Below are 26,660 nucleotides of genomic sequence, written 5' to 3'. Positions count from 1 at the left end.
AAGGGCTGTCTTTAATTAACAATTGGTCACATTTCGGCTGACAACACTAACTAGTCAAATCATTACCCAACAAAACTCCTATGTTTTCAACAGGCAAGTCCTTCACAACACCCATAACGACTGGTCCCGTCACAAACTTCGAACACAAGAAAACGTTATGTAACCGGACAACCATGTGTTCTCCAGTAACCGAGGTTAAAGCCAAACTACGTCCTGTATCTGAATTCTCAATACCAGCTAAACACTCTGATGTTATCAGCGACTGACTACACCCGGTATCTCGATAGATTGATATTGCCTTAGGACTCAATTCTTGTTTCGCATCACAAACCATACCAGTGGACACATACGGGTTTACTTTCTCTGCCATGGGACTAACCATTAACTCTCTCGCTAGCGGAGCTGACCTCACTAAACCGACCACTTGCGCATTATCGCGTTTCCTTTTAAAACAGTCCCCAACAAGATGGTTATCCTTTTTACAGTAACTGCAATGTGGACGAAAGGTTCGTGCCTTGGCTGATAATGCAGGTTTATCCTTACTTTGCCCACCAGGTACATTCCTTGCCTGACTAGCTGACCAACTAAATGACTCTCCCCGATAGTTACTTTCCCGGGAAAAACCTGGCTGAAATTTCTTCTTATCACCCTGTTGTAAAGAGCTACCCTGTACTGCCTGAGCTTTGTGTATTAACACGTAATCATCTGCCACTATGCCTGCCTCCTCTATCTTTTTGACATCACGATCCTCTAAATGAATACGTAAGCTAACTGGTAATCCATTTTTAATGTCCTGTAAGATCAACAACTCCCGTAACTCGGTATATGACACTACCTGATGAGACACCACCCATTTATCAAACATCCCTGCCTTCTTAGCCACAAACTCACTATAAGACTGACCCTGCGTTTTTCTCAACTCGCTATACCGTAAACGATAATCCTCAGGTCGTAATTCATACGCCCTCAACACTGCCGCCTTAACTAGGTCGTACTGACTTGCTTGCTCATCACTCATTGAATTATAAGCTACACTAGCCTTCCCCTTAAACTTAGACACGGCTAACAATGTCCACTTAGACTGCGGCCAATTTAGCTGCTTAGCGGCCCGTTCAAAAAGTTGGAAGAACATCTACCTCCTGATCGTCAAATACAGGCACTGATCTATAAGCCTCCGACATGTTAAAACCATTTCCTGCCTCCCGTCTAACTTCTTCAGTATTCAACTTTAACTCATGTTCCACTTTTAATTTTTCTAACTGGAATTCTCTATCCCTCTCTTCTTTCTCTCTATCCCTCTCTTCTCTTTCTCTCTCTCTCTCTGTCTCTCTCTCTCTCTCTCTCTCTCTCTCTCTCTCTCTCTCTCTCTCTCTCTCTCTCTCTCTCTCTCTCTCTCTCTCTCTCTCTCTCTCTGAACATTAATATTTTAAATAATAAAATATAAGTATTTCTATTTTAAGTTATCAAAAGCGGCTTTAATAGTGAAAAATAAGTCGTAGTATTTAAAACCTAGGATCTGTCACTTTAAATCTCAATATCTCTCTCTGTCTGTCTGTCTGTGTGTGTGTGTGTGTGTGTGTGTGTGTGTGTGTGTGTGTGTCTCTCTCTCTCTCTCTCTCTCTCTCTCTCTCTCTCTCTCTCTCTCTCTCTCTCTCTCTCTCTCTCTCTCTCTCTCTCTCTCTCTCTCTCTCATTCCTCATCTCCAAGCTTCATTCTCAGTTACCACTTTTAGCATGCATGTATTTAGTCTGATTCACGAAGAAGTATATTTTTTTTAAATGCCCGTTGGCCGATCCTTTGCTATTAATCTATTAATATGCTTTAAATCAAATTGTTATACAAACTAGTAATGAACTTCAGAAACTTATGAGTTTATTACATATGAGACTTTCAAAACTCAAGGTATGTACTATCCTGTCTGTGGTATGGTGCACATAAACTATCCCTTGCTGCTAATCGAAAAGACAGGCGCGTGTGCAGGGTGTGGGTTTTGAAGCTCAACCCACCACTCTGCCCACCCCCACGCCCTCCAGCTCCATACGAAAAACACTTCACTCGCCAGTCTAGACCCCCTCCCTGCACAATTTCCTGCCCACGCGCCTGAAAGAGTAGCCCACATGGCGTTACGTCAGCGGGTTTCCTCTCTTATTATCTCTGTCTTCCTCGCTATATAATTAAAATGTTTTGAGTGCGTCGTTAAATAAAACATTTCTTCATCTTCAAAACTCTAAATGTTGTTGAGTGACAAAGCTAATGTTTTGGGTGGAAATGTCAGAAGAATAAAACGAAATGACAGCTGTTGGAGCGTAAGTTAATGTATTGTGAGCACGAAACCTTTTTTCAAAAAAACAACAAATATTCTTTTATTTGTAAGCTTGTCCGAAGGCCATAAGCTTGATCTTCTTGGTCCCACATTCATGCACATAAAAAGCCGTTGTTGAGTCGATAGTTTCAATCAGTTCTTAACGATTGTTTCAACAAGCTGTCGCAATAATTGGTAAACAATGTAAGGGTTGTTGATACCGAAACCAATAGACGGTGTACCAAGAGTTTGAATAGGACCTATCCTCATATTATCATATAACAAAATAATTATTTTAAAAAATGTAAGTCTGTGGTACGGGATGTTAAAGTTTGTTTTGTTTAACGACACCATAGTTTTCAATTAGTAGCAAGGGGTATTTTATATGCACCATCCCAAAGACAGGATAGCACATACCAGGGCCTTTAATATAGGCACAGGATGTTAGGGGTTTTAACACCACGTTTAGGGCACATTGATTGATATAATTATTAATCATTGGCTATTGGGTGTCAAACAAATAGTAATTCTGATATATAGTCTTAGAGAGGAAACCTGCTACATTTTATTTCAATTAGTAGCAAGGGATATTTTATATGCACCGTCCCACAGACATAATAGAACGTACTACGGCCTTTAATATAGGAACCTGCTACATTTTCCATTAGTAACAAAGGATATTTTGTATGCACCATCCCACATACGGGATAGCACATACCACGACCTTTAATGAAAGAAAAAAAAACGTTTACATGTTTCCATTAGTAGCAAATGATATTTTATGTGCACCATCCCACAGACAGGATAGCATATATTGCGGCCTTTAATATAGGAAACCTGCCACATTTTCCATTAGTAACAAAGGATATTTTGTATGCACCATCCCACATACGGGATAGCACATACCACGACCTTTAATGAAAGAAAAAACAACGTTTACATGTTTCCATTAGTAGCAAATGATATTTTATGTGCACCATCCCACAGACAGGATAGCACATACTGCGGCCTTTAATACAGGAAACCTGCTACATGTTTCCATTAGTAGCAAAGGATGTTTTATATACACCATCCTACAGACAGGACAGCACATACCGCGGCCTTTAATATAGGAAAAGTGCTACATTTTTCCATTAGTAGCAAAAGATATTTTATATGAAGAGTTTAGGCGCAAAACGCGATATATCCATTTTTCATTTTCAGTAACAGTGACTTTTTTAATTGGCGTATATTGCGTTTTGACCAAAAAAAAAAAAGAAAAAAAAAAAAAAACGGGATTTACCTAATACAATTTCATAAGGATCAATCTCGTTTTGCAGCAAATCAGCGGGCCTACGATTAGCCCTTACTGACATACAATAATGGCTTTAACTAAAAAAAGAAAGAAAATGGTTTATATCGCGTTTTGCGCCTGAACTCTTCATATGCAGGATAGCACATACCATGGTCTTTAACATAGGACCAGGATGTAGTTCAGTACTAAAGCGTTCGCTTGACGTGCGATGGGTCCCAGGATCATTTCCCATCTATGGTGTTTTTTTCCTCATCCCCAGTCAGTGCTGAACAACTTGTACATCAAAGTCCGTGGTATGTACTGTCCTGGGTATGATAACGTGCATAATAAATAAACACATATACGTTTTTGATATTCTTCAGTAAATTATGCTAAGATTATTATTATTTATTATTATTATTATTATTATATGTCATTGATTAATTTGTCGTTATTTATCACAACTACATGCAATAATATCTCAGTGTGTAACTTTAAATGTAAGTCATCTGACAATGTCAAGGTCATAATCACAAAAGTCCACAACGTCGAAAAAGATCTTTCTTCCTGCGTCAAGAACACGACTCAGCTGTCGTCTGATCGAATATGTGACGTACGAATATGTCGATATCCCGATAAAAATACAACCGACTTCAAACGAAAGACGCACGCGTATTCAATGTAAGTATGCTGACAATTAAATTACTCTTGGAATATAATTTCAAAAGTTTAATTTCTGAAATCTGTTTGGATCTGTTTTACATTATAGTGCATTCTGTTTTTACAATATATATATATATATATATATATATATATTATTTTACAATGTAATATATTATTTTACAATTTGATATATAGAGAGAGAATACTACATGAGTGGCCGTTAGATACCATTTTATACTACAACGAGCTGTTTTAAAACACATCTAATGAGTGAAAGCTAGTTGACTACGTTTTTAAACAACGAGTTGTAAGATAAATGATATCTAACGGAAACGAATGTTGTATTCTATTTCTTACATATCCTGAAAAACAGTTTCAAAATAAATTTATATGCCTTTTCCAACGAAAACCTATTTACGGCCCTTGAGCTTAACTTATGCGTCATCAACAAGTCAATTTCAGGTTATCTTATACGTCACGAAGTGATCGATTCGACCAATATTTTTTTGCACTGGATGGTATGGCATTGGTGACTTGGTCTTCACTTAGGAGCAGCCAGTCGTATGTCTTTAAAATGTTAACACACGTATGTGAGTTAACAAATATGTGTTATCAAAAATAACGAATGATCTTCTCACAAACGAGTGCATGTGTAAGAAGGTTATTTTGTATGTAGTATTATTTTACAACACGGTGTATTCTTTTACAACACGATGTATTATTTTACAACACGATGTATTCTTTTACAACACGATGTATTATTTTACAACATGTCGTATACTTTACAACATTGCGTATTCTTTTACATGGTGTATTATTTGACAACATGCTATATTCTTTTACACTCCTTTACATTCAATAGCCAATGATTAATAAATCAATGTGCTCTGGTGGTGTCGTTAAGCAAGACAAACTTTAACTATTTCATGTTTAAAAAACAAAAAACGGTTCAATCAGAAATGCCATATCGTGTTACAAGAGAACCAAGTACTTTTAAAGTTACAGACCCTTTCCTTTCAACCCTTGGAAATGCAATCTAATTAAAATTATCTCCACTATTACATGTGGATCTAACAGCAGCCCATTGGAGCTCATGTCCAGTTGACCTTTCATTCGACCAATCAAAACCTTACTTGCAAAATCATGCCAGTAATTTGAAAAGAATTTGAAAACATTCGGGATTATGCCGAGGGTATACAAAATGATTCGGGTGAATTGCGAAGTATGCCGGAAACTAATTTCAATATAAAATTTTATATAAAATTCGTTTCAAGACGAAAAAAACAATGATGGTATAGCCATGAAATCTGTTTATACCAGTATACAATCCAGAGTTTATTACTGCACTTTTCCAAGTTCGCCTATTGCATAAATAAGTCTCGCCCGATATTTTTAGAATTTGTATGCTTCCGAATGACGCTATAAAAGACGAAGTGTAATTGGTCGATATTTAAATTGTTATTTATAGATGAAATTTCACATGGACATGGGAGTCCATGCAATGCTGTTAGATCTACTGGCATATACCAGTAGAGCTAATTTTAATCAGATTGTTGGAAATGAATAATAAGTTTAGTCCATGGGCTAGGTGGGGCCACCGTGCACCTCCGCCATATCTTAACTTCTTTGGTATATTTTTATACCTATGGGTCTAGTAATTCAGAAAAATTATGTTAATAGGAAAACCATTGGTACTCAATAGGTGTACAGGCCATGAGTTTGGCTCCATGCTACAACATTATTGTTAATATCAGCACTTTATATTCTTATAGTATGCACATATTTGGTATCAATGGAATGGGAACGATCCATTCTACACTTCAGTATTAATAATTTGAAGATTTTCCCATTTGTTATGTAAGTAGAGGCCAAAAGGTGGCGCTTTTTGAAGAAAAGTGAATTTTATTTACTTTTTGCAATAAAACCGCCACAATGTTTTTATCTAATTATTATGTTTGTGCACGGACCATCTCAAGGCGATCCTTTAGATCCAGCATTGAAAACAAAGTATTCTTTGTGTGTTCAGCACTGACATGTACAGTCCTCAGTCAATAAAAGCAATGGAAAGGAAGCATCGAGGAGTTGGGGAGAAGCTGATTCTAAGTAGTGGGAAAATGAAACGGCCAAAGGACAGGAAATCCTTCTTGCCCAATGGTGACAATGAAAAACAGCTGGTACAGATTTTATTGGAAACGTGGAGTAGTCCCAGTTCTGTCCATGTCCTAACTGGTCGAGAGGTGACTCTTATCTGTGAAGGCACGGCTTACCAATTGACTTCTGATGGGAAAAATGTCTCAGTGAAAGAAATTGAAGCCCTTAAATCAACACAGGAAGAAACGGACACAAGAGTGGTGTTGTATTGTGCATATGCAAAGCAGCGAGGTTTTCGAACTGTGCGAGTGAAAAGCCCTGATACAGATATCTTTTGTTATCTTGCTGCACCATGCACATCGGCTGAATGGCCTGCAAATTCTGTTCGAAAGGGAAAAGGGAGGCACAAAGCGTTGCATTGACATTAGTGACTTAGCAGAGTCACATACTCCAATACTGTGCTCAGCACTGCTGGGTTTGCATTGCTTCACGTGGTGTGACAGCACCAGTGCTTTTAAATCAAAAGGAAAGGTCAAACCCCTCAAAATGTTGATGAAAAACGATACCTTCCAGAAAGCATTCGCAGAACATGGGGAAGCATGGACAATACCTGGAGAAGTGGCAACGGTGATAGAACATTTCACCTGCGGAATGTACGGGGAGAAAAGACTAAAGAAAGTAAATAACCGTCGCCATGTTCGCCTGCTTTTAAAATGTAGAGACGATGGGACACTGAGACAATCAAGGAAGACTGATTTTGCTTCCATGCCCCCATGCCAAAGCACCCTGATGGAGCACCTGAAACGGGTAAACGTTCAGGTTGGGGTATGGAAACGTGCTTATATCCCACAACCACCCATACCAGACCCAACCGATGGACATGGATGGACAAATGACAATGGGATGCTGGAACCAAAGTGGAGTGAGAAGGATGTACTCCCAGTAGAACTTGTAGACATCCTTGAGACCATAGATCAGGATAACACAGAAACTGATTCTGAAGATGAGGAATACAGCGACGAGGAGGACACAGATGATGAATCAAACAGGGCTAGTGACGATGACACCTAGACTGCTTTCCAGTTGAGTTGTACCATTAGGTGGATCTAAAGGATCGCCTTGAGATGGTCCCTGCACAAACATAATAATTAGATAAAAACAGTTAGGTAGGATTAATATAAAGGTTAATATGTTCACCAAAGAAATGAAATGTGTCATATGAACACAAAAAACCTGCTTAACAGCATTTTACAGGAAATAATTAAATGATACATTTCACTTAGCGGTACTTTTACAGAAAAATGAATTTAGTGAAATTTTGGTGATGGATATGGAGGGGTTAAACTGCATTATTAGTGTCCCAAAACTAATAAAGTACGACCAAAATTATTCCAGGTTCCTTTTTTATATATTCTAAGCTAAGATTACCTGATTCATTCACCTTTCATGCACACTGTGGCGATTTTATTGCAAAACGTCTAAAATGTTCACTTTTCTTCAAAAAGCGCCACCTTTTGGCCTCTAGTTACATAACAAATGGGAAAATCTTCCAATTATTAATACTGAAGGGTATAGTGGATCATTCCCGTTCCAGTGATGCCAAATATGTGCATATTATAAGAATATAGAGTGCTGATATTAACAATAATGTCTCCCCTGCGTGTTTAAAATGAAATTTAAAAATGCATGTCGTGATATTATAAACACCAGAATGACCAGAAACACTTCGGATGTTAGAAAATGGATGCTTTAAACAATAAAATGTAAGTAATGTTTGCTTTCAGTTATCAAAAACGACTCTTAATAGTGCTGCCATGTTAATACTACTGGTCAAAGCCCGTGATATGTGCTTTTTCTGTCTGTGGGAAAATGCATATAAAAGATCCCTTGTTGCATTGGAACAAATGTAGCGGGTTTCCTCTGATGACTACGTGTCAGAATGACCAAATGTTTGATATCCAACAGCCGAAGATCAATTAAATTAATCAATGTGCTCTAGTGGTGTAATTAAAGAAAACAAACTTTTAACTTTAATTCTTATGCCCTATTAATAAAAAAGAAAGAAACAAATGTTTTATTTAACGACGCACTCATTTTATTTACGGTTATATGGCGTCAGACATATGGCTAAGGACCACACAGATTTTGAGAGGAAACCCGTTGTCGCCACTTCATGGGCTACTCTTTCCGATTAGCAGCAAGGTATCTGGATTAAAAATTCCATGCCTCGATTGGGATCCGAACCCAGTACTTACCAGCCTGTTGACCGATGGCCTAACCACGACGCCACCGAGGCCGGTCCCTATTAATAAAGGAATTAAGTGTTTTATTTAATGACGCACTCAGCACATTTTATCTACGGTTATATGGCGTCGGCCATAGACAGGATAGTACATACCACGGCTTTTGATGTACCAGTCGTTGTGCACTGGCTGGAGCGACAAATAGCCCAATAGGCCCACTGACGGGGATCGATCCCAAACTGTCCGCGCTAGAAGCGAGCGCTTTACCACTGGGCTACGTCTCGCCCCGCCTTATTAATTAAAGACATGTGAAGTCTACTATTGTAGATAACCAGACGCTACTGCACACCAGTCCTCTCGCCTTGCTATGAATTCCATTGGATGTCGTCTCGTGTTTATATCCGCCAATACGGTCGTCGTTGTCGTCGTCATGTACGTTGCAGCTTTCTTACTGACCAGCAAGACTCGGGTGATGACGCTTGTCGGTAACGAAGATCAGTCCAAGTTTGTACAAATTCGAGAATCCAGATCAAATGACACGGGAGGATCAAGCACAATGTATGGTAATACATTTATACATTAATTAATTAATTAATTAATTAATTATTCATACAACAGTAGGTGGGTGGCAGGACATAATCTTTGCATACCTTCACTTGCTCTTGCTCTTGACTTGATGGTGAGTTCCAATCATATTGTAAATATTGTGTTTATTATGTTTATCGACACCACTAGAATTAATTGGTTTATTAATCACCGGCTACTGGATGTCAAACATTTTGTAATTCTGACATATAGTCTTAGAGAAGAAACCCGATAAAAAAAATTCCATTACTAGCAAGGGATATTTTATGTGCACCATCCCACAGACAGAATATACCCATCGTGGTGCACTGGCTGCAACGAGAAATAACCCAATGGGCCCAACGATGGGAATCAATCTTATAACGATCGCTTGAATTTACAAATTGGCTACGTCCCGCCCCCTTCTCGTAGTCCAATCGCCTGAGATTGCAATAGCTTCCGTTTTGACGTCATTGCCGAGTATTAAGAAACAGTTAACTGTAATGCATTTACACGTTGTGCTTCATTTTAGCAAAACTCGTCTCTGAAAGTGATACCTGTTAGTTTACATTTTCAACGCAAAACCTACTGACATCGATATCTACGACTGCGTTAGATTGCACGCAATCTACACATCCATTAAAACGGACTTCCCAACAAAAACACATCCTTTGACTATACAACTTATCAACAATTGAAAAAAGATACTGTAGAGTATGCAGACGGAATATAATACTTTCTTATAGATTGTCCCCCGGCGTTGAAAAGTGAGGGGACGGGTCTCCCCTGTCCCCCACCGATCGACTCTCATGCTTTATTGCCATTTTGAATCTTAACATGGGTCTCACTACACAGTGCACTTTCGGATGAGAGTTCATTCATCGCATTTCACTATAGTTCCTAATTGTGAAATATGTTGTAGCTCACACATAGTCGCTTCTAGTAATTGGAGAACAATTTGTATTTTTCAGTGGTAAGCCCTCTAGCTGGATTTGGCCCATCATATTTTGTAATATTGTGCATTGACGTTTTGGGAAATGGTACCCCGAGTATTATGACTGTAAGAGAGTTAAAATTCCAAAATGTCCGTCTAGCTCTCTTACAGTCAGAGTACTCGGGCTAGGGACATGGGTGTGTACCAAACAGGCGGCCGGTTTGAATCGGTTCTTAAACCACCTGATCGGATCGGTACTACAGCCAGATATGGTCATATAGCAAAACAACTGAGACGAAAATGTTCTCAGTTGTGGAGCTAACATAAATCCATATATATATAATGTATGTTCGCAATGGATATATGTCGTTAGTGCCAACGAAAACCCGTTCTATTGCCAATCATCTTCATTTAAAGTTGGGTAATTTAACATGGATTTCATTGGCAAATGACATCTGTGTAGTGAAATCTCGTGTCGTGAAAGTGAAGTCGGTTTCTTTTTTTACCTCGAGATCTCTAGTCGTGAAGACGACTTCCGGCAAGATTAGAGCGCTATTCATGACTGAAAAAGTCGTAACAACGCAGCAAAGTACTAGCTGATCTTGACCAGTAATATCCATAGTAACATGTCATCACGACCTTGTCATGTCGTCCATTTGATTCTCCCTAATAAATTCTGAGTTAATGGTTTTATCGACTAACATCTGGCATACGTTCAGCCAGCGAACGTTTCGCTAACATTCGCAAATTATTTAATTGGTTCCCGACGTCGCCATTTGGTTTACCGTGAAGCGCATAAACCAGTCTAGCGGACGTTTTTCCGCTCGATCTGACTGAACAGCCCTGACCTTGACTAGTGATGGCTGATATAGTAATTCATAATCAAGATTATTTAGCAAGGTCATACAAGGGTGAAGCGAGGTCCATGTTATAGGGCAAAGTCACATCTCTCTACAACTTGGATAGGGTGAAGTTTTTGAACAGGAGACTCATATCGCTCAGTATTTCTATTTTTGTCGAACAATTAATTAATTAATTAATTTCCCATTTTTTAGTCTTTCTATTTTAATAAATGTTTGTTTTCTTAATCTTAAGGGGCGGGAAGTAGCCCAGTGGTAAAGCTTTCGCTCGATCCCCGTTGGTGGACCCATTCGGCTATTTCCAGCCAGTGCTCCACAACTGGTGTAACAAAGGCCGTGGTATGTACTATCCTGTCTGTGGGATGGTGCATATAAAAGATATCTTGCTGCTAATAGAAAAGAGCAGCCCATGAAGTAGCGACAGCGGGTTTCCTCTCTCAATATTTGTGTGGTCCTTAACCATATGTCTGACGCCATATAACCGTAAATAAAATGTGTTGAGTGCGTCATTAAATAAAACATTTCCTTCTTAATCTTATTAAAATGAGGGCACTGTGGTTAGAGAATTAGTCGAAAGCGTGATGGTATTGTGATGTGTGGTGATTAATTAATTTCCCGTTGATTCCACATTATCTGGTCTCTCTCTTTTAATAAATTGCATTTAATTTTTTTTTATTCAAATGACGACACGGTGGCCAGGGAACTAGCGTGAGGGTGTTGCATTTGGTGATCATTAATGAATTCCCCATGGGTTACCCATTTTCTGGTCTCTCTTTACACAATTGTATTTTTTAAATCTTATTCAGATGATGACGCAGTTGCCAGGGAATTAGCCGAACGGGTGAGGGTGTTGTGTTGGGTCATGACGATGCCGTTGACCGTACAATCACGTGTCAAATACCTGAAGCGAACTTGGGGCCGACGATGTAACAAACTCGTCATCATCAGTTCCGTAGCCAACGAAGAATATGGCATCGTCGCCATCAACGTATCGGAAGGCAGAAACCATCTCACTGAGAAAACCCTTGGAGGATTCCACTACGTGTACAAACACCATTTCGACGACGCTGATTGGTTCCTGAAGACGGATGACGATACATACGTCATCATGGAAAATTTGAGATATCTTCTGTCCGAGGAAGATACCAATGAACCGATTTATTTTGGACATCACTTCAAAGCGATTAACAAATACGACTATTCGAGTGGCGGGTCTGGGTTTGTTGTTAGCAAAGAGGCGCTGAGGCGGTTTGGCAGGGCTGGAAATGATTCCAAAGTGTGTCGACAGACTGGAACATATGGGGACGAGGCGTTTGGTGAATGTATGGGTAGCCTGGGAGTTCAGCTGAAGAATTCCACAGATAAATTTGGCAAGAGCAGATTTCACTGTTTCCCGCCGTATAACCATGTTGCTGGAGCACTTCCCAGCTGGTTATTTAGATATGACAAAAACGGAATTAAACAGGCAAGTACTTTTGTTACTTGGGATCATAAAGGGTGTAATTAACATAGACCTCCCTCAACTCCATTATTATCAATATTTAAGGACTTTTTATACTATTATTTGCAGAAAAGCAGAAGACCCCCCCCCCCCCCCAGTAAATTAAAAAAAAACAATGAAATATAATTAGGTAAAATAAGGTATACAGGCTACATGGATATTTTATATACACTTTCCTATAGATAATACAGTAGATATCACGACCTATGGTATACCAGTCGTGTAACACTGGTTGGGATGAGCAAAAACTGAGTCCACCGAGGACGATCGATCCTTCGACTCGCTAAACCTTAGGCCAGGCAGCTATGTGTTCGAATCCAGGCCTAGACATTACCACGTAATGTTTATAAAATTACTTTTTATTTAGGGCCGTACCCTGATCATAATCCTAGGGAGGGCACTACTTTTTATAAACAAATGAAACACTATACAAATTAAACCCTGAGATGTGTATGCTATTTTCTGGAGTACAAAAAAAAAGGTGAGATTCTCAGGGGGCAAAAGTCCCAAACTCCACCCCACCCCCTGCCCCCCCGAAGGATACGGCCCTGGTATTGACGTATTGGAAATATAATTTTCATTGATCCTATCCATTTGGTACATGGAATTATTTATGTTGTATTTATTTATGGACACGTAGTTTATGACATATTTTGTTCATTTTAAAACACAACTTAATGAATCTTTATTATGCAACTAGCAAATTAGATATGTAATTTATATAATATATATATATATATATATATATATATATATTTTTTTTTTTTTTTTTTTTTTTTTTAATTAGTTTTATTTGTATTATTAATTTTTTTATTATTATTAATTTTTTTTTTTTTTTTTGCAGGGAGTGGACAGTTTGAGTGATTACGTCATTTCATTTCATTACGTGCACAAACAAAACATGGACACTCTAGAATATTTGTTATATCACGCAAGACCGTATGGCATCAATCATCGCCTAAGAGACCTAAACCAGCACTAAACTGTTACCTGTCTCTCAACATTTATTATCTTTCCATCTACAGGGTGTGTACCACCAAATCAAATCCCACAGACGACAACGATAACATATATATGTGGCTTAAACTCCTACCCGCAGCGTATCAACCAATTTGCACACGAGGCATACAAGTACTATCACCCCTCACGATTAAAGTAAATCAGATAAAAATGGGTTTAAGCTTCTATATAGTTTTAGACATAAGTGGAAGCGTCTTTGACTGTCACACCAAATTTGTCATTTCTATTTTTAGTAGAACCTCGTTCACGTTTCAGTGACAATATTAGCTGGTACACCGATTCTGGTTTAAACTAATTACACGAATTTCTTACACACCCATTGGTGAGAACATCATTCATTATTTTGATAACACATACTTGTTAACACATATATGTGCGTTAACATTTTAAAGACATACGACTGGCTGCTTCTAGGTGATGACCAGGTCACCAGTGCCATGCAGCCAATGGAAAAAAAAGAACTGTCGAATCGATCACTTCGTGACGTACAAGATAACCTGAAATTGACTTTTAACCCTAAGTGCAAGGGCAGTAAATAGGTTTTCGTTGAAACAGGCATTTAAATTTATTTTAAAACTGGTTTGTTTTTGTTTTTTTGTTGTTGTTTTTGGGGTGTTTTTTTGTTTGTTTGTTGTTGTTGTTGTTGTTTTTTTTGTTGTTTTTTTGTTTTTGTTTTTTTGTGGGGTTTTTTTTTGGGGGGGGGGGTTGGGGGGATCTTCAGGATATGTAAGATATAGAATACAACATTCGTATAAATTATATACCATTTATCTTACAACTCGTTGTTTAAAAAAAAAAAGTATCCAACTCGCTTTCGCTCGTTAGATACGTTTTAAAACAACTCGTTGTAAGATAAATGGTATCTAACGGCCACTCATGTATTATTCTCTATTTACAGATCAGATGAAACAAAATTTTATGACAACAAGCACTGTCATATTCATTACCAATAGTAGGACTGGTAGTACTGACTGTGTTATTAAAAGTTTGGTTCACCTACAACTTTGACCCGGTCAGCCATCGGTCTACATGCTGGTAGGTACTGGGTTCGGATCCCAGTCGAGGCATGGGATTTTTAATCCAGATACCGACTCCAAACCCTGAGTGAGTGCTCCGCAAGGCTCAATAGGTAGGTGTAAACCACTTGCACCGACCAGTGATCCATAACTGGTTCAACAAAGGCCATGGTTTGTGTTATCCTGCCTGTGGGAAGCGCAAATAAAAGATCCCTTGCTGCTAATCGGAAGAGTAGCCCATGAAGTGGCGGCAGCGGGTTTCCTCTCAAAATCTGTGTGGTCCTTAACCATATGTCTGACGCCATATAACCGTAAATAAAATGTGTTGAGTGCGTCGTTAAATAAAACATTTCTTGCTTTCTTTCTTATTTTTTTGACCCGGTCATATGCTATTTGGTATACCACCACCTACAGTCGAACCTACCTTAAAGGACAAATTACGTTGCAGTCATCGTGAATACAACTGGGTGTGCTTGAGAGGACACAAGAGTATTTTGTGCTGTTAGAAGGATTTTAGTCTTTGGACCAAATTCCATTTATCCGTAATCCGTATACGTATCCGTAATCCGTATACGTATTCGTAATCCATATACCTATCCGTAATTCACAATGCACAGAGTGGTCGGATACGCACACTCGTACGGAGGACGTATCCGTATCCGTAATCCACAATACACAAAGTGGTCGGATACGCACACTCGTACGGAGGACGTATCCGTATCACTCGTAGGGAGGATGTATCCGTATCCGTAATCCACAATATACAGAGTGGTCGGATACGCACACGCGTACGGAGGACGCATAATCTACTTAAGTCATTTGCATAGATAGCGATAGATGCGGATTATGGACAAATGAAATTTGTGCCTTTGCATTACAAAACGATATTAGTGAAGGAGCAGAGCTGTACTTTGAATAAAAATAACTGGGGACGCATGCCGGACACTTATGTAGCTAGATATAGCTTGCTTATTAATATTGATATCCCCAACATATCAATACAATAAGGGGAGGGCTTGTGGTGACTCGAGCTAGCTCGATACTGCCTTGAATTTTGCGATACGTAAGTACTGAACAGCTCCTAATTTAGTTTAGAGTGTACTTCATGAAAATAGTGCAGTAAATACAAAATTCAAATATGTATTAATGACAGGCATTCCTGAGTTTTCTGCATTTCCGACTAATAAAATATTTCTATGATTAAACTTACATATTAAATATATTTTCTTGTTTAGAATATCAGTGTCTGTATGTTCAATGTGTTTCTGGTCGTCTTAATATTTGTAAGAAGCCCAAACTGGATTTTGTCTTCAAATAATTTCGTACGTACGAAAAAAAACAATTTTAGGAAATAAAATGAAATTTAACAAATATTAGAACGATCAGAAACACGTTTAATATACAGCCACTAATATGTTATGCAGAAAAAATATATTTGATATGTAATTACAAGCGTTAAAAAGTCTCTGTTAGTCGATAACATCTTAAATATTGCAGCTAACTCAGGATTGTCTCTTTAATAATGGTACTACAAAAATAAATAAACCAGTATTCTGGTAATACTGCTATAAAGCAATACATGTCCGATACCTGTCCCAAACAGTTTCCATATCTTCTAAGTTCACGGGCCATAACTCTGTGAAAAATGAGTAAATCGTCACGAAAGTCAAAACTTGTCTGTAACAGTACATGATAAAGCTATACACAAAATTTCACTGCGAAAAAGAATCCGGAAAACTAATTTTCAAACTCCTAAGTTTAGGCGCCACAACTCTGTCAAAAATGAGTAAATCGCGAAGAAAGTCAAACTTGATCTGTAAGAGTACTAGGATCTCCACCGGTACTCGAGTACTCGGACACGGGCCGAGTCTAGCAAGACTCGAGTCCGTTCACAGGACTCGAGTATCCGTGCAAGGAAGAGCACTCTCGTTTAATTATATGTTTACGTCATTTTGCCATGTGCTTGCCGCCGATTACATTATAGGATCGATCCCCGTCAGTAGGCCCATTGGGTTATTTCCCGTTCCAGCCAGTGCACAACGGCTGGTATATCAAAGGCCGTGGTATGTGCCATTCTGTCTCTGGGATGGTGCATATAAAAGATCCCTTGCTACTAATGAAACACAAAATGCAGCGGGTTTCCTCTCTATGACTGTGTCAAAATGACCATATGTTTGATATCCAATAGTCGATGATTAATAAATCAATGTACTCTAGTTGTGGCGTTATACAAAACAAACTTAGATATTCGAAACAAGAAAGAATATTAATTATGTAATCTTAGTCGCCAAAAATACATATTATAATGGAAGGAAGGAAATGTTTTAGTTAACGACGCACTCAACACATCTTATTTACGGTTTTATGGCGTCAGACATATGGTTAAGGACCACACAGATATTGAGGAAACCCGCTGTCGCCACTTCATGAGCTACTCTTTTTCATTAGAAGCAGGGGATCTTTTATATGAACCATCCCATAGACAGGATATCACATACCACGGCCTTTGGTGTACCAGTCGTGATGCACTGGCTGTAGCGGGAAATAACCCAATGAGTATTATAATGGCTGCAAAACAATCTCAGGACAGTCTCTCTATTAATGTGCCTCGGTGGCGTCGTGGTTAAGACATCGGACATAAGGCTGCCAGGTACAGGGTTCGCAGCCTGGTATCGGCTCCCAGCCAAAGGTGAGTTTTAACGACTCAATGGGTAGGTGTAAGACCACTAAACCCTCTTCTCTCTCACTAATCACTAACCAACTAACAACTAACCCATGTCCTGGACAGACATACCAGATGACTGAGGGGTGTGTGCGTGTGTGTGTGTGTGTGTGTGTGTGTGTGTGTGTGTTAGTGTGTGTGCGTTTGTGTGTATGTGTGTGCGTTTGTGTGTGTGTCCAGGACAGCGTGCTTGAACCTTAATTAGATAAAAGAACGAAAATAAGACGAAATGAAAATAATAATGTACGCATGAAATTAACTGTACATTGTGAATACCATGTTCCAGACATGAAACGTACGTATTCAAAGGTGAAGGTTATTAAATATGCAGCGCCTTGTCTCTTCGTCAACAACTACCTGTACTTGAGTACTGCGAAGAACGGCAAAGACAACATATTAAGGCTCTAATTTCCTGTCTTAATTACTAGAGAGGTCATACTGTATAATAAATAGAGAATAACTAGTTAATATAAGTTGTAGAAGCATCACGAGGGGTATATGGCTTTTTATGTACCCTCTGTGTGCACACAGAGGGTACATAAAAAGCCATATACCCCGAGAGATGCTTCTACAACGAATTTATCTTGCCGACATGTTAAACCATAGGCCTATAGCCAAATAATCAAAATAACGCCAGACAATAATTGTTAACAATTTATTAACGGAGCCGTACCACGCGGACGCGAACGAAACCACTTGCCAGTGACGAAATATAGTTCCATCGATAAACGAGTTTTTAACTTCAAATGTTTGTAATACAGTTTGTTTGTGAAACAGATATTAATAAAAACAGAACAAAAAAACAACCTTTTTTTTATCAGAAATGTATGTAGTGAAAAAATAAAAATATTAAAAATAAAAAACGAAAAAACAACTGTTGTTAATCGCGCATTAATACAATAACACCACGACCGTAATTAGGTGGCCCAGTTCAACATTGCAGCTTTTAAAAGTATTGAAATAGTGTATTTTATAGTAAAAATAAAATTAATTATGTATACTTGATTGATTATCAATGTTATTTATAATCTAATTATTGCTTTAGCATTAACTGGGGTGGCTGGAAACTGTTGGAAATTACAGACGGGGTATAAGAGAATTTGGCTCCGCCCACAGGGGTATAAGGGATTTGTCCAACGGCAAACAACCAATGAGATTAAATAATTTTACATGAAGGCGAGATAATGACGCTTGATATCGGCTTTATCCTGTGAAGGTAATAATGGGAAATTCCGCGAGGCTTGCCGAGCGAAATTTCCCATTCCTCCTGAACAGGATAAAGCCGATATCAACCGTCATTAACTGCTTATTATCTTTATCCTGCAACCCAACAAATTTTGGAGTGGGTTTGTGAAAAGCACTAACCCACCAAGATAAAGCACTAGCCCAAATTCCTGATCAATTATAACTGGATTTTTATATAATTCAGTTTTTTGTCGTGTTGTACGTTTTTTGTCAAGTGTGATCCATCGTCATTGTTCCGTTTTCGCTTTTGCCCTCCCTCCGGGGAAAAATAATTGAGCAAACTCATGGTTGATATCTAAACCCACTATCAAAATAATTAAATTTAAATGAGGGTACGACAGTGTGACACACGGTAATAGATGGTTCAGTGTATTCGGTAGCGGGTTATACATGTCATGTCATAGGGTTTTACGTGCACATTCAGAACAAGCTGTTGTAGCGAACGCCGGGTTATACATTTACTAAGATTTAGGGCCCTACTATTTATGTCGCCAGGAACGGTGATGCCAATTGTTCAAATACAGGGCATTATCCCGTGTCAGACCGATATCAAAAGAATATAACGGGGATATCTAATCCGTTGTTAATAGAGGTATTTCGCATTCCTATTGCGCATGCGCGCGAAGAGTAACGTCCCTTGATAAAATAGACTGAAACTAGTCTACTTACAAATTGGGGGGCGTGACAGACGGGTTGTTATGGGCGACTTGAGTAGCTTCGTAGGAGACTTTTAAACTTTGGCAACTAACATGTACATATTTCGAATTAGATGGTATAATGGCCGTAGAAAACGGTCCGCTGAAATTTACAGCGGAATGGTTCAAATTAAAAAGCAGTGCAACAACTTGGACAAAGTCTCTGCGACTCGTACCCGAGGGTTTTGATAACGCCAGATTAAAAGACTATCTCGTAAAAAGTATAAACAAAACATTTGACAGATTCCATAGGTTATGGCATCGACAGGTTATGGCATCGATCGATATATATATATATATATTTGAGAGAGAGAGAGAGAGAGAGAGAGAGAGAGAGAGAGAGAGAGAGAGAGAGAGGAGAGAGAGAGAGAGAGAGAGAGAGAGAGAGAGAGAGAGAGAGATACACACACACACACACACACACACATATATATATATATATATATATATATATATATATATATATATATATATATATATATATATATATAGTCAAACCTGTCTTAAGCGGCCACACAAGGGAGTAGATAAACGTGGCCGATTAAGACAGGTGGCCGCTGAGTACAGGTTGCCACATATATAGTCTTCAAAACATTTGTTGTTGTTTCTTGTTTTACCGTCTGTACTGCTAATTAACGGATGTGTGCTTCATAGTTGACTATAAATCAACTTTTGACATGTTGTCTCCTTCAAAAATAATGCAAATAGAATATATTAAATTAACCGTTCTCCACATGTTTGTTTTCTTTTTTCATTTAATTATTTAATTCCGACTTCATGCGATGTATTGTTATAGTAAGTGAATCTACAAATGTCAAGCGTAGCCTGCCCAGAGGCAATTAGATGCATGTCAGATTCATACTTCCTTAATTGATACACAGTGGAGATGTCGGGACTGAATGGGTACTATTATTCCTGAAGGTGTGAAGATCGGTTATTTGCTGCACCTTATCGCTGTTGTTAAAATATCCCTTTTATATAAGAGTAAAACTTTACTGTGGCCGCTTAATGCAGGTATTTTAGCGATTTGGGATCCGATTTAGGTTGTCGCTGGCCGCGTTAACAGGTGACCGCTGAGTACAGGTTTGACTGATATATATATATATATCAGAAGGTGTTTTGTTGCATTTTTCTTAGTGTCTATCTAATTGGAAAAAGTTAAAAAAAGAAGAGAATTTATGCTGTTACATGTATATCCATAAAGTGGGAATTTAAAAAAGAGGGATTTGGGGGAGGGGGGGGGGGGGGTGAAGGTAGGTGCCGTTCTGTTTACCCATACACACGTTTTTATACAGTGTCAACATGAACGCATTGAGTATTATACAAAATATATTTATTTTCTTTACTGTTAATGTGTTTTCCACCATATCTAAGTATATAAAATACTAGACGGAGCTGTGTAGGAACGTCCTGTACACAGCCGTCATCACTCTATATATATTTATATATCATTATTATTATTATTATTATTATTTAAGGAGTGTCTGTTATTTCTTTTACGTTCATCGGGGTATGAACAAAATAAATCATCCGTAAATTATGTGAATCGGCGAAGCCGTTCTCACATAAGTTTGCGGATGATTTTTTTGTTTATACCTAGATGAACGTAAAAGTAACAACAGACAATACTTATAATTAAATTTGAAACACACTGAGTAATAATAACATTAAAAGTTCATATATATATATATATATATATATATATATATATATATATATTCTGTTGAGTATTGTCCGAAATATACATATATTTTCTGTATATACAAAATATATATTTATTTTATTTTATTTTATTTACTGTTTACTACTATATCTAAGTAGAGAATACAAACCGCCCTGTATAGGAACGTTCTGTACAGAGCTGTCCTGACTACATATATTTTTTATATATTTACACACGCACACGTTATATATTTTATTGAGTATAATCCGAAATATACATATATTTTCTTTATATACAAAATATATATTTATTTGCTTTACTGTTAATGTGTTTTCCACCATATCTAAGTATACTAGACCGCCCTGTGTAGGAACGTCCTGTACAGAACCAGTAAGGTTTTGGTCCCTTATGCGTTCACTGGCTTCCCTCCTACAAAATGTCCCGAACAAACACTCGTACTTAGAGTAACATTAAAATCGTTTTCTACGTGAAACGATTACCCACAAACGTTTCCGATATCCATTGGCTGGATATCGATGGAAGGATAACGAATTTCCCGGACATATGCGATTGGAACAGTTAATAATTGAACAATGGTCGTGGCCTCCCATTGCTTTTGCCCCCCAATTTGCAGATGGCCTCAGACCACAATTAATTTCGCTATATGTTTCTATATAGCCTTAGTGGCTATAACATTTTTATTAATATCAGCAGGCCCGTGAAGTTTTGTATGTACCTTTGCCTGCACGGGGGACACATACCCTGAAAAGGACAACCCCTGTTGTCCAGCTCTTTCTCCCAGCATATTGGTTTAAACAGACACACCCTCTAAACCAGGCCGGAGTACACCCATTTTACACAAAAAGCACTACTTTTGCATGGGCCGGAATTACCACAAACAAGTCTTCAATGTCAACAAGTTACACATGTTTACAAACTACATGCTATCCCCTGTCACTTCAGTCAAACAGTTGCCACTTCATAGCTGTCTGCCATGAAATAATCACAGTCAAACAGCAGACTACTTGCTCGGTGAAACTTCCGGATTTTGGACAACCAAATGGGAAGATAACTGTAATCTGAGGCCAGATAGGTCTATTTTGGCGAGATCTCGCGAAATCTCGCGGTTTGCGTCCTCGAGTAACTCCGCAACGGGCACATGCGCAGTGGAATCAGAAAGAGGTCTATTATGAACAAAAAAGGTATCATCTTGTATCGGCAGCTGTGACGCAATATCCAGACCGCTACACGTAATAGGCCAAGCAGTCATTGCATGTGCGGTTACCATTAAAGTAAATTGTTTTCCCGATTGCCGATAACCACATGTTAGCGAAGTGTTAAATTAAAAAACAATAGGTAAATAAAACAAACACTGAAATTCAAAGCATGACTGGGGTTCACTTGATTGAGATTAACCTGTCGTCGCGATTGGTGATTTGCAAGTTTCTTAGCCTAAAGCATAATATGTGCGAGATTCTCTACCACGTGACGTGTCCCACCAATCAAAGCACGTATGTCATTAGACTTATTTCCTGTGCCAGAAACTTGAAAGGGTAAAGTAAACAATGCATGCTGTAACTGTGGTGATGTAGAGATAACATGTTACTGCAGTTTGCAGACCTAGTTCAAGTGGATTATTATTATATACTGATTGCGTTGTTGATATTATTCGATGACAAACGTCAGAATCAAATTTATTAAATGAAATTTCAGCCGAGGAAAAAAAAAAACACAATCGAGCGATAAGGAGGTGGGGTGGAAAGCACTAGCCCTGCGGGCTAGTGGTTTTGCGTTTCTCACTAGCCCGAACTTAAAAACCACTAGCCACGGGCGTCAGGCTAGCGGATTTGTCGAACTCTGTATATATTCTTGTGTCCTGTTATTTGAATGATATCTGTGGGTGGAAAAGTAGTTCCCTTTGTACGTGACGTCAAAAGTCATAACATGCTAGTATACTGTTATCATAACAGGCCAGTAGGAACACTGGTTGCAGGATAAATAGAGAATAACTAGTTAATGACGCTTGATATCGGCTTTATCCTGTGAAGGTAAGAATGGGAAATTTCCCATTCGTCCTGAACAGGATAAAGCCGATATCAACCATCATTAACTGGTTATTATCTTTATCCTGCAACCCAACACATTTTGGAGTGGATAAGTATTTTATCACTGTTTTAACAAACTTGCATTCGAACACAAGCTGTCAGCCGAGTTATGGCCTGAATCAAGGCTAGTTACTGTACTTGTACATTTCACTGTTTGAGACACAAGCTGACAGCCAGAATCACGTCGATTCGCGCAACACACTGCTCACGGAAATTTGTTTGTTAATGTATTGTTTTGACCCACCCCACACACACACCGAAACATTTTTCGCCAGTCTAGACCCCCCCCCCCCCCACACACACACACACACAAGCCTATCCATAGCAAGGTAGAAAAATAAATAATAAAATAAATTTGTGCATGCAACCAACTCATTGTTGTACGCTGCAGTTTACAATTGGCTATAACTATTCCGTACAGTATATTATCCATGCGTAAAATTCCATACCACGAATGAAAAGGAAGGAGATAATTTACAAAACAGCCCATAGTCAACGCCATAGTCTAGACCCCCCACCCCCGCACAAGCCTATCCATAGCAAGGTAGAATCAAAAATAATAATATAGATTTTTGCATGCAACCAACTCATTGTTGTACGCTGCAGTTTATAATTGGCTATAACTATTCCGTACAGTATATTATCCCGTATTATATGCGTAAAATTCCATACCACGAATGGAAAGGAAGGAAATAATTTACAAAACAGCCCATAGTCAACGGTGGGTTTTATACATCGTAACAGTAGAATAACGTGTTCCTGGGTGTAGAAGAAGGAGATGTTTTATTTAACGACGCACTCAACACATTTTATTTACGGTTATATGGCGTCAGACATATGGGTAAGGACCACACAGATATTGAGAGAGAAACCCACTGTCGCCATTTCATGGGCTACTCTTTTCGATTAGCAGCAAGCGATCTTTTATATGCACCATCCCACAGACAGGGTAGTACATACCACGGCCTTTGATATACCAGTCGTGGTTCCCTGTCTGGAACGAGAAATAGCCCAATGGGCCCACCGACGAGGATCGATCCCAGACCGACCGCGCATCGAGCGAGCGCTTTTCCACTGGAGAAGAGTAAATGTGTGCTAGTTAAGAGGAATTATAGGGAATACCGAGGAATCACAATTTTAGTTGTAATTAAAGTAAAGATGCGGGGCGATTCGTTTGGAACCCTATAACATAACCGTTTGGTGGTAAAGTTTTTGTTTTGTCCAACACTACTAGAGCACATTCATTTATTAATCATCATCGACTATACTATTATTTGCAGAAAACCAGAAAAAAACCCCAGTAAATTAAAAAACCAATGAAATATAATTAGATAAATTGAGGTATACAGGCTACATGGATATTTTATATACATTTTCCTCTAGACAATACAGTAGATATCAGGGCCTATGGTATACCAGTCGTGTAACACTGGTTGGGATGAGCAAAAACTGAGTCCAATGAGGACGATCGATCCTTCGACTCGCTAAACCTTAGGCCAGGCAGCTATGTGTTCGAATCCAGGCCTAGACATTACCACGTAATGTTTATAAAATTACTTTTTATTTAGGGCCGTACCCTGATCATAATCCTAGGGAGGGCACTACTTTTTATAAACAAATGAAACACTATACAAATTAAACCCTGAGATGTGTATGCTATTTTCTGGAGTACAAAAAAAAAGAAGAGATTCTCGGGGGGGGGGGGGGGGGCAACAGCCCCCAACCCCCACCCCACCCACCCAACCCCCTGCCCCCCGGAGGATACGGTCCTGGTATTGACGTGTTGGGAATATAATTATCATTGATCCTATCCATTTGGTACATGGAATTATTTATGTTGTATTTATTTATGGACAGGTAGTTTATGACATATATTTTTCATTTTAAAACACAACTTAATGAATCTTTATTATGCAACTAGCAAATTAGATATGTAATTTATATAATATATAAAAAAAAATTATTATTATTATTTTTTTATTATTTTATTTATTTTACTATTTTTTATTTTTTTTTATTAGTTTTATTTGTATTTTATTTGTATTTTTTTATTATTAATTTTTTTTTTTTTTTTTTTTTTTTGCAGGGAGTGGACAGTTTGAGTGATTACGTCATTTCATTTCATTACGTGCACAAACAAAACATGGACACTCTAGAATATTTGTTATATCACGCAAGACCGTATGGCATCAATCATCGCCTAAGAGACCTAAACCAGCACTAAACTGTTACCTGTCTCTCAACATTTATTATCTTTCCATTTACAGGGTGTGTACCACCAAATAAAATCCCACAGACGATGACGATAACATATATATGTGGCTTAAACTCCTACCCGCAGCGTATCAACCAAATTGCACACGAGGCATACACATACTATCACCCCTCACGATTAAAGTAAATCAGAAAAAAATGGGTTTAAGCTTCTATATAGTTTTAGACATAAGTGGAAGCGTCTTTGACTGTCACACCAAATTTGTAATTTCTATGTTTAGTAGGACCTCGTTCACGTTTCAGTGACAATATTAGCTGGTACACCGATTCTGGTTTAAACTAATTACACGAATTTCTTACACACCCATTGATGAGAACATCATTCATTATTTTGATAGCACATACTTGTTAACACATATATGTGTGTTAACATTTTAAAGACATACGACTGGTTGCTTCTAGGTGATGACCAGGTCACCAGTGCCATGCAGCCAATGAAAAAAAATAAAAAATGTCGAATCGATCACTTCGTGGCGTACAAGATAACCTGAAATTGACTTTTAAAGGGACACGTCCTAGTTACGGCTAGTTGTTAACCATTACGGCGTTGTTTTTCGCTATTAAACCCATTTTTTCACAAATAAAATTGCACTTTACTTACATTTTATTATTTAGAATACACATTTCCATTCACCTGAAGTGCTTTTTGGTAATCCTGATGTTTGTAAAACCACGAAATGCATTTTTTTGTATTTCTTAAAATGCCGCGCGCACTCGAGAAAAAACCGTTAAGCAAGCGAGGTCCAATCTATTTTTAGAGGGAATCTTCCTGTGTAAACGTCACAGACGTTGGTATACCACGTGACCGTTATCATTTTGGTTCGGTTTGTTTTCTCGTGCACGGTTCGCGCAATCAACATCCGATTTGTTGTCGTTTGCTTGTTGTTCATTTGTGAGATATTTCTTCACAGTTCGTGAAAATTTTCAGTAACAATAAAGTTCAGACAAGTGTCTCAATACAAAACGTTACAAACCCTTAAAACCAATAATTTTGCTAAGTCTTACGATATCTGGAGGGGGATACAACCAGGACAGAACAGTTGGAACATGCCCAGAAGAGGTGAAAGGAACGCACCCCAAGTCTGTGAAATTTGTCGTGACGTAGGCATTGTTGTGCTTCGAGCGACATCTACCAGTGACATCAGAATACTAACTTTCAAAATTATTTCAAGCAATTGGGACATGGGGATTCCCATGGTATTTATCGATATAAAACCTGCTTTTTCACACCATTTGATAAAAACGTGATCTAAGTGTGTTACAAGTTTGTAGATTAACCAAATTATAATTTATTTTCGCTGGATGGAACTAGGGTGTGCGGCTTTAACCCTAAGTGCAAGGGCAGTAAATAGGTTTTCGTTGAAACAGGCATTTAAATTTATTTTAAAACTGGTTTGTTTTTGTTTTTTTGTTGTTGTTTTTGTAGTGTTTTTTTTTTTTTTTTTTGGTGTTTTTTTTTTGGGGGGGGGGGTTGGGGGGGGATCTTCAG

At 38.3% G+C, this 26,660-nt stretch overlaps 1 protein-coding gene across 2 annotated transcripts; it reads left to right on the top strand.

Annotated features, from left to right (window-relative positions):
* The first annotated feature begins 4,140 nt into the window (after window positions 1–4,140).
* Window positions 4,141–14,029, top strand: LOC121389036 (glycoprotein-N-acetylgalactosamine 3-beta-galactosyltransferase 1-B-like). Of its 2 annotated transcripts, none has more exons than XM_041520641.1 (4): window positions 4,141–4,256; window positions 8,900–9,135; window positions 11,737–12,395; window positions 13,276–14,029. In XM_041520641.1, exons 2-4 carry the CDS (start codon window positions 8,940–8,942, stop codon window positions 13,411–13,413), a joined length of 993 nt encoding a protein of 330 aa, XP_041376575.1. In that variant the 5' UTR covers window positions 4,141–4,256; window positions 8,900–8,939; the 3' UTR covers window positions 13,414–14,029. The 2 variants fall into 2 exon arrangements, with proteins under 2 accessions (XP_041376575.1, XP_041376576.1); XM_041520642.1 differs by lacking the exon at window positions 4,141–4,256 and adding an exon at window positions 4,751–4,890.
* Window positions 14,030–26,660: the final 12,631 nt, after the last annotated feature.

This window comes from Gigantopelta aegis, chromosome 14 (genome assembly GCF_016097555.1).
Source record: "Gigantopelta aegis isolate Gae_Host chromosome 14, Gae_host_genome, whole genome shotgun sequence".
In the NCBI taxonomy this organism is placed as follows: domain Eukaryota; kingdom Metazoa; phylum Mollusca; class Gastropoda; order Neomphalida; family Peltospiridae; genus Gigantopelta; species Gigantopelta aegis.
This window is presented reverse-complemented; position numbering and strand designations above follow the sequence as displayed.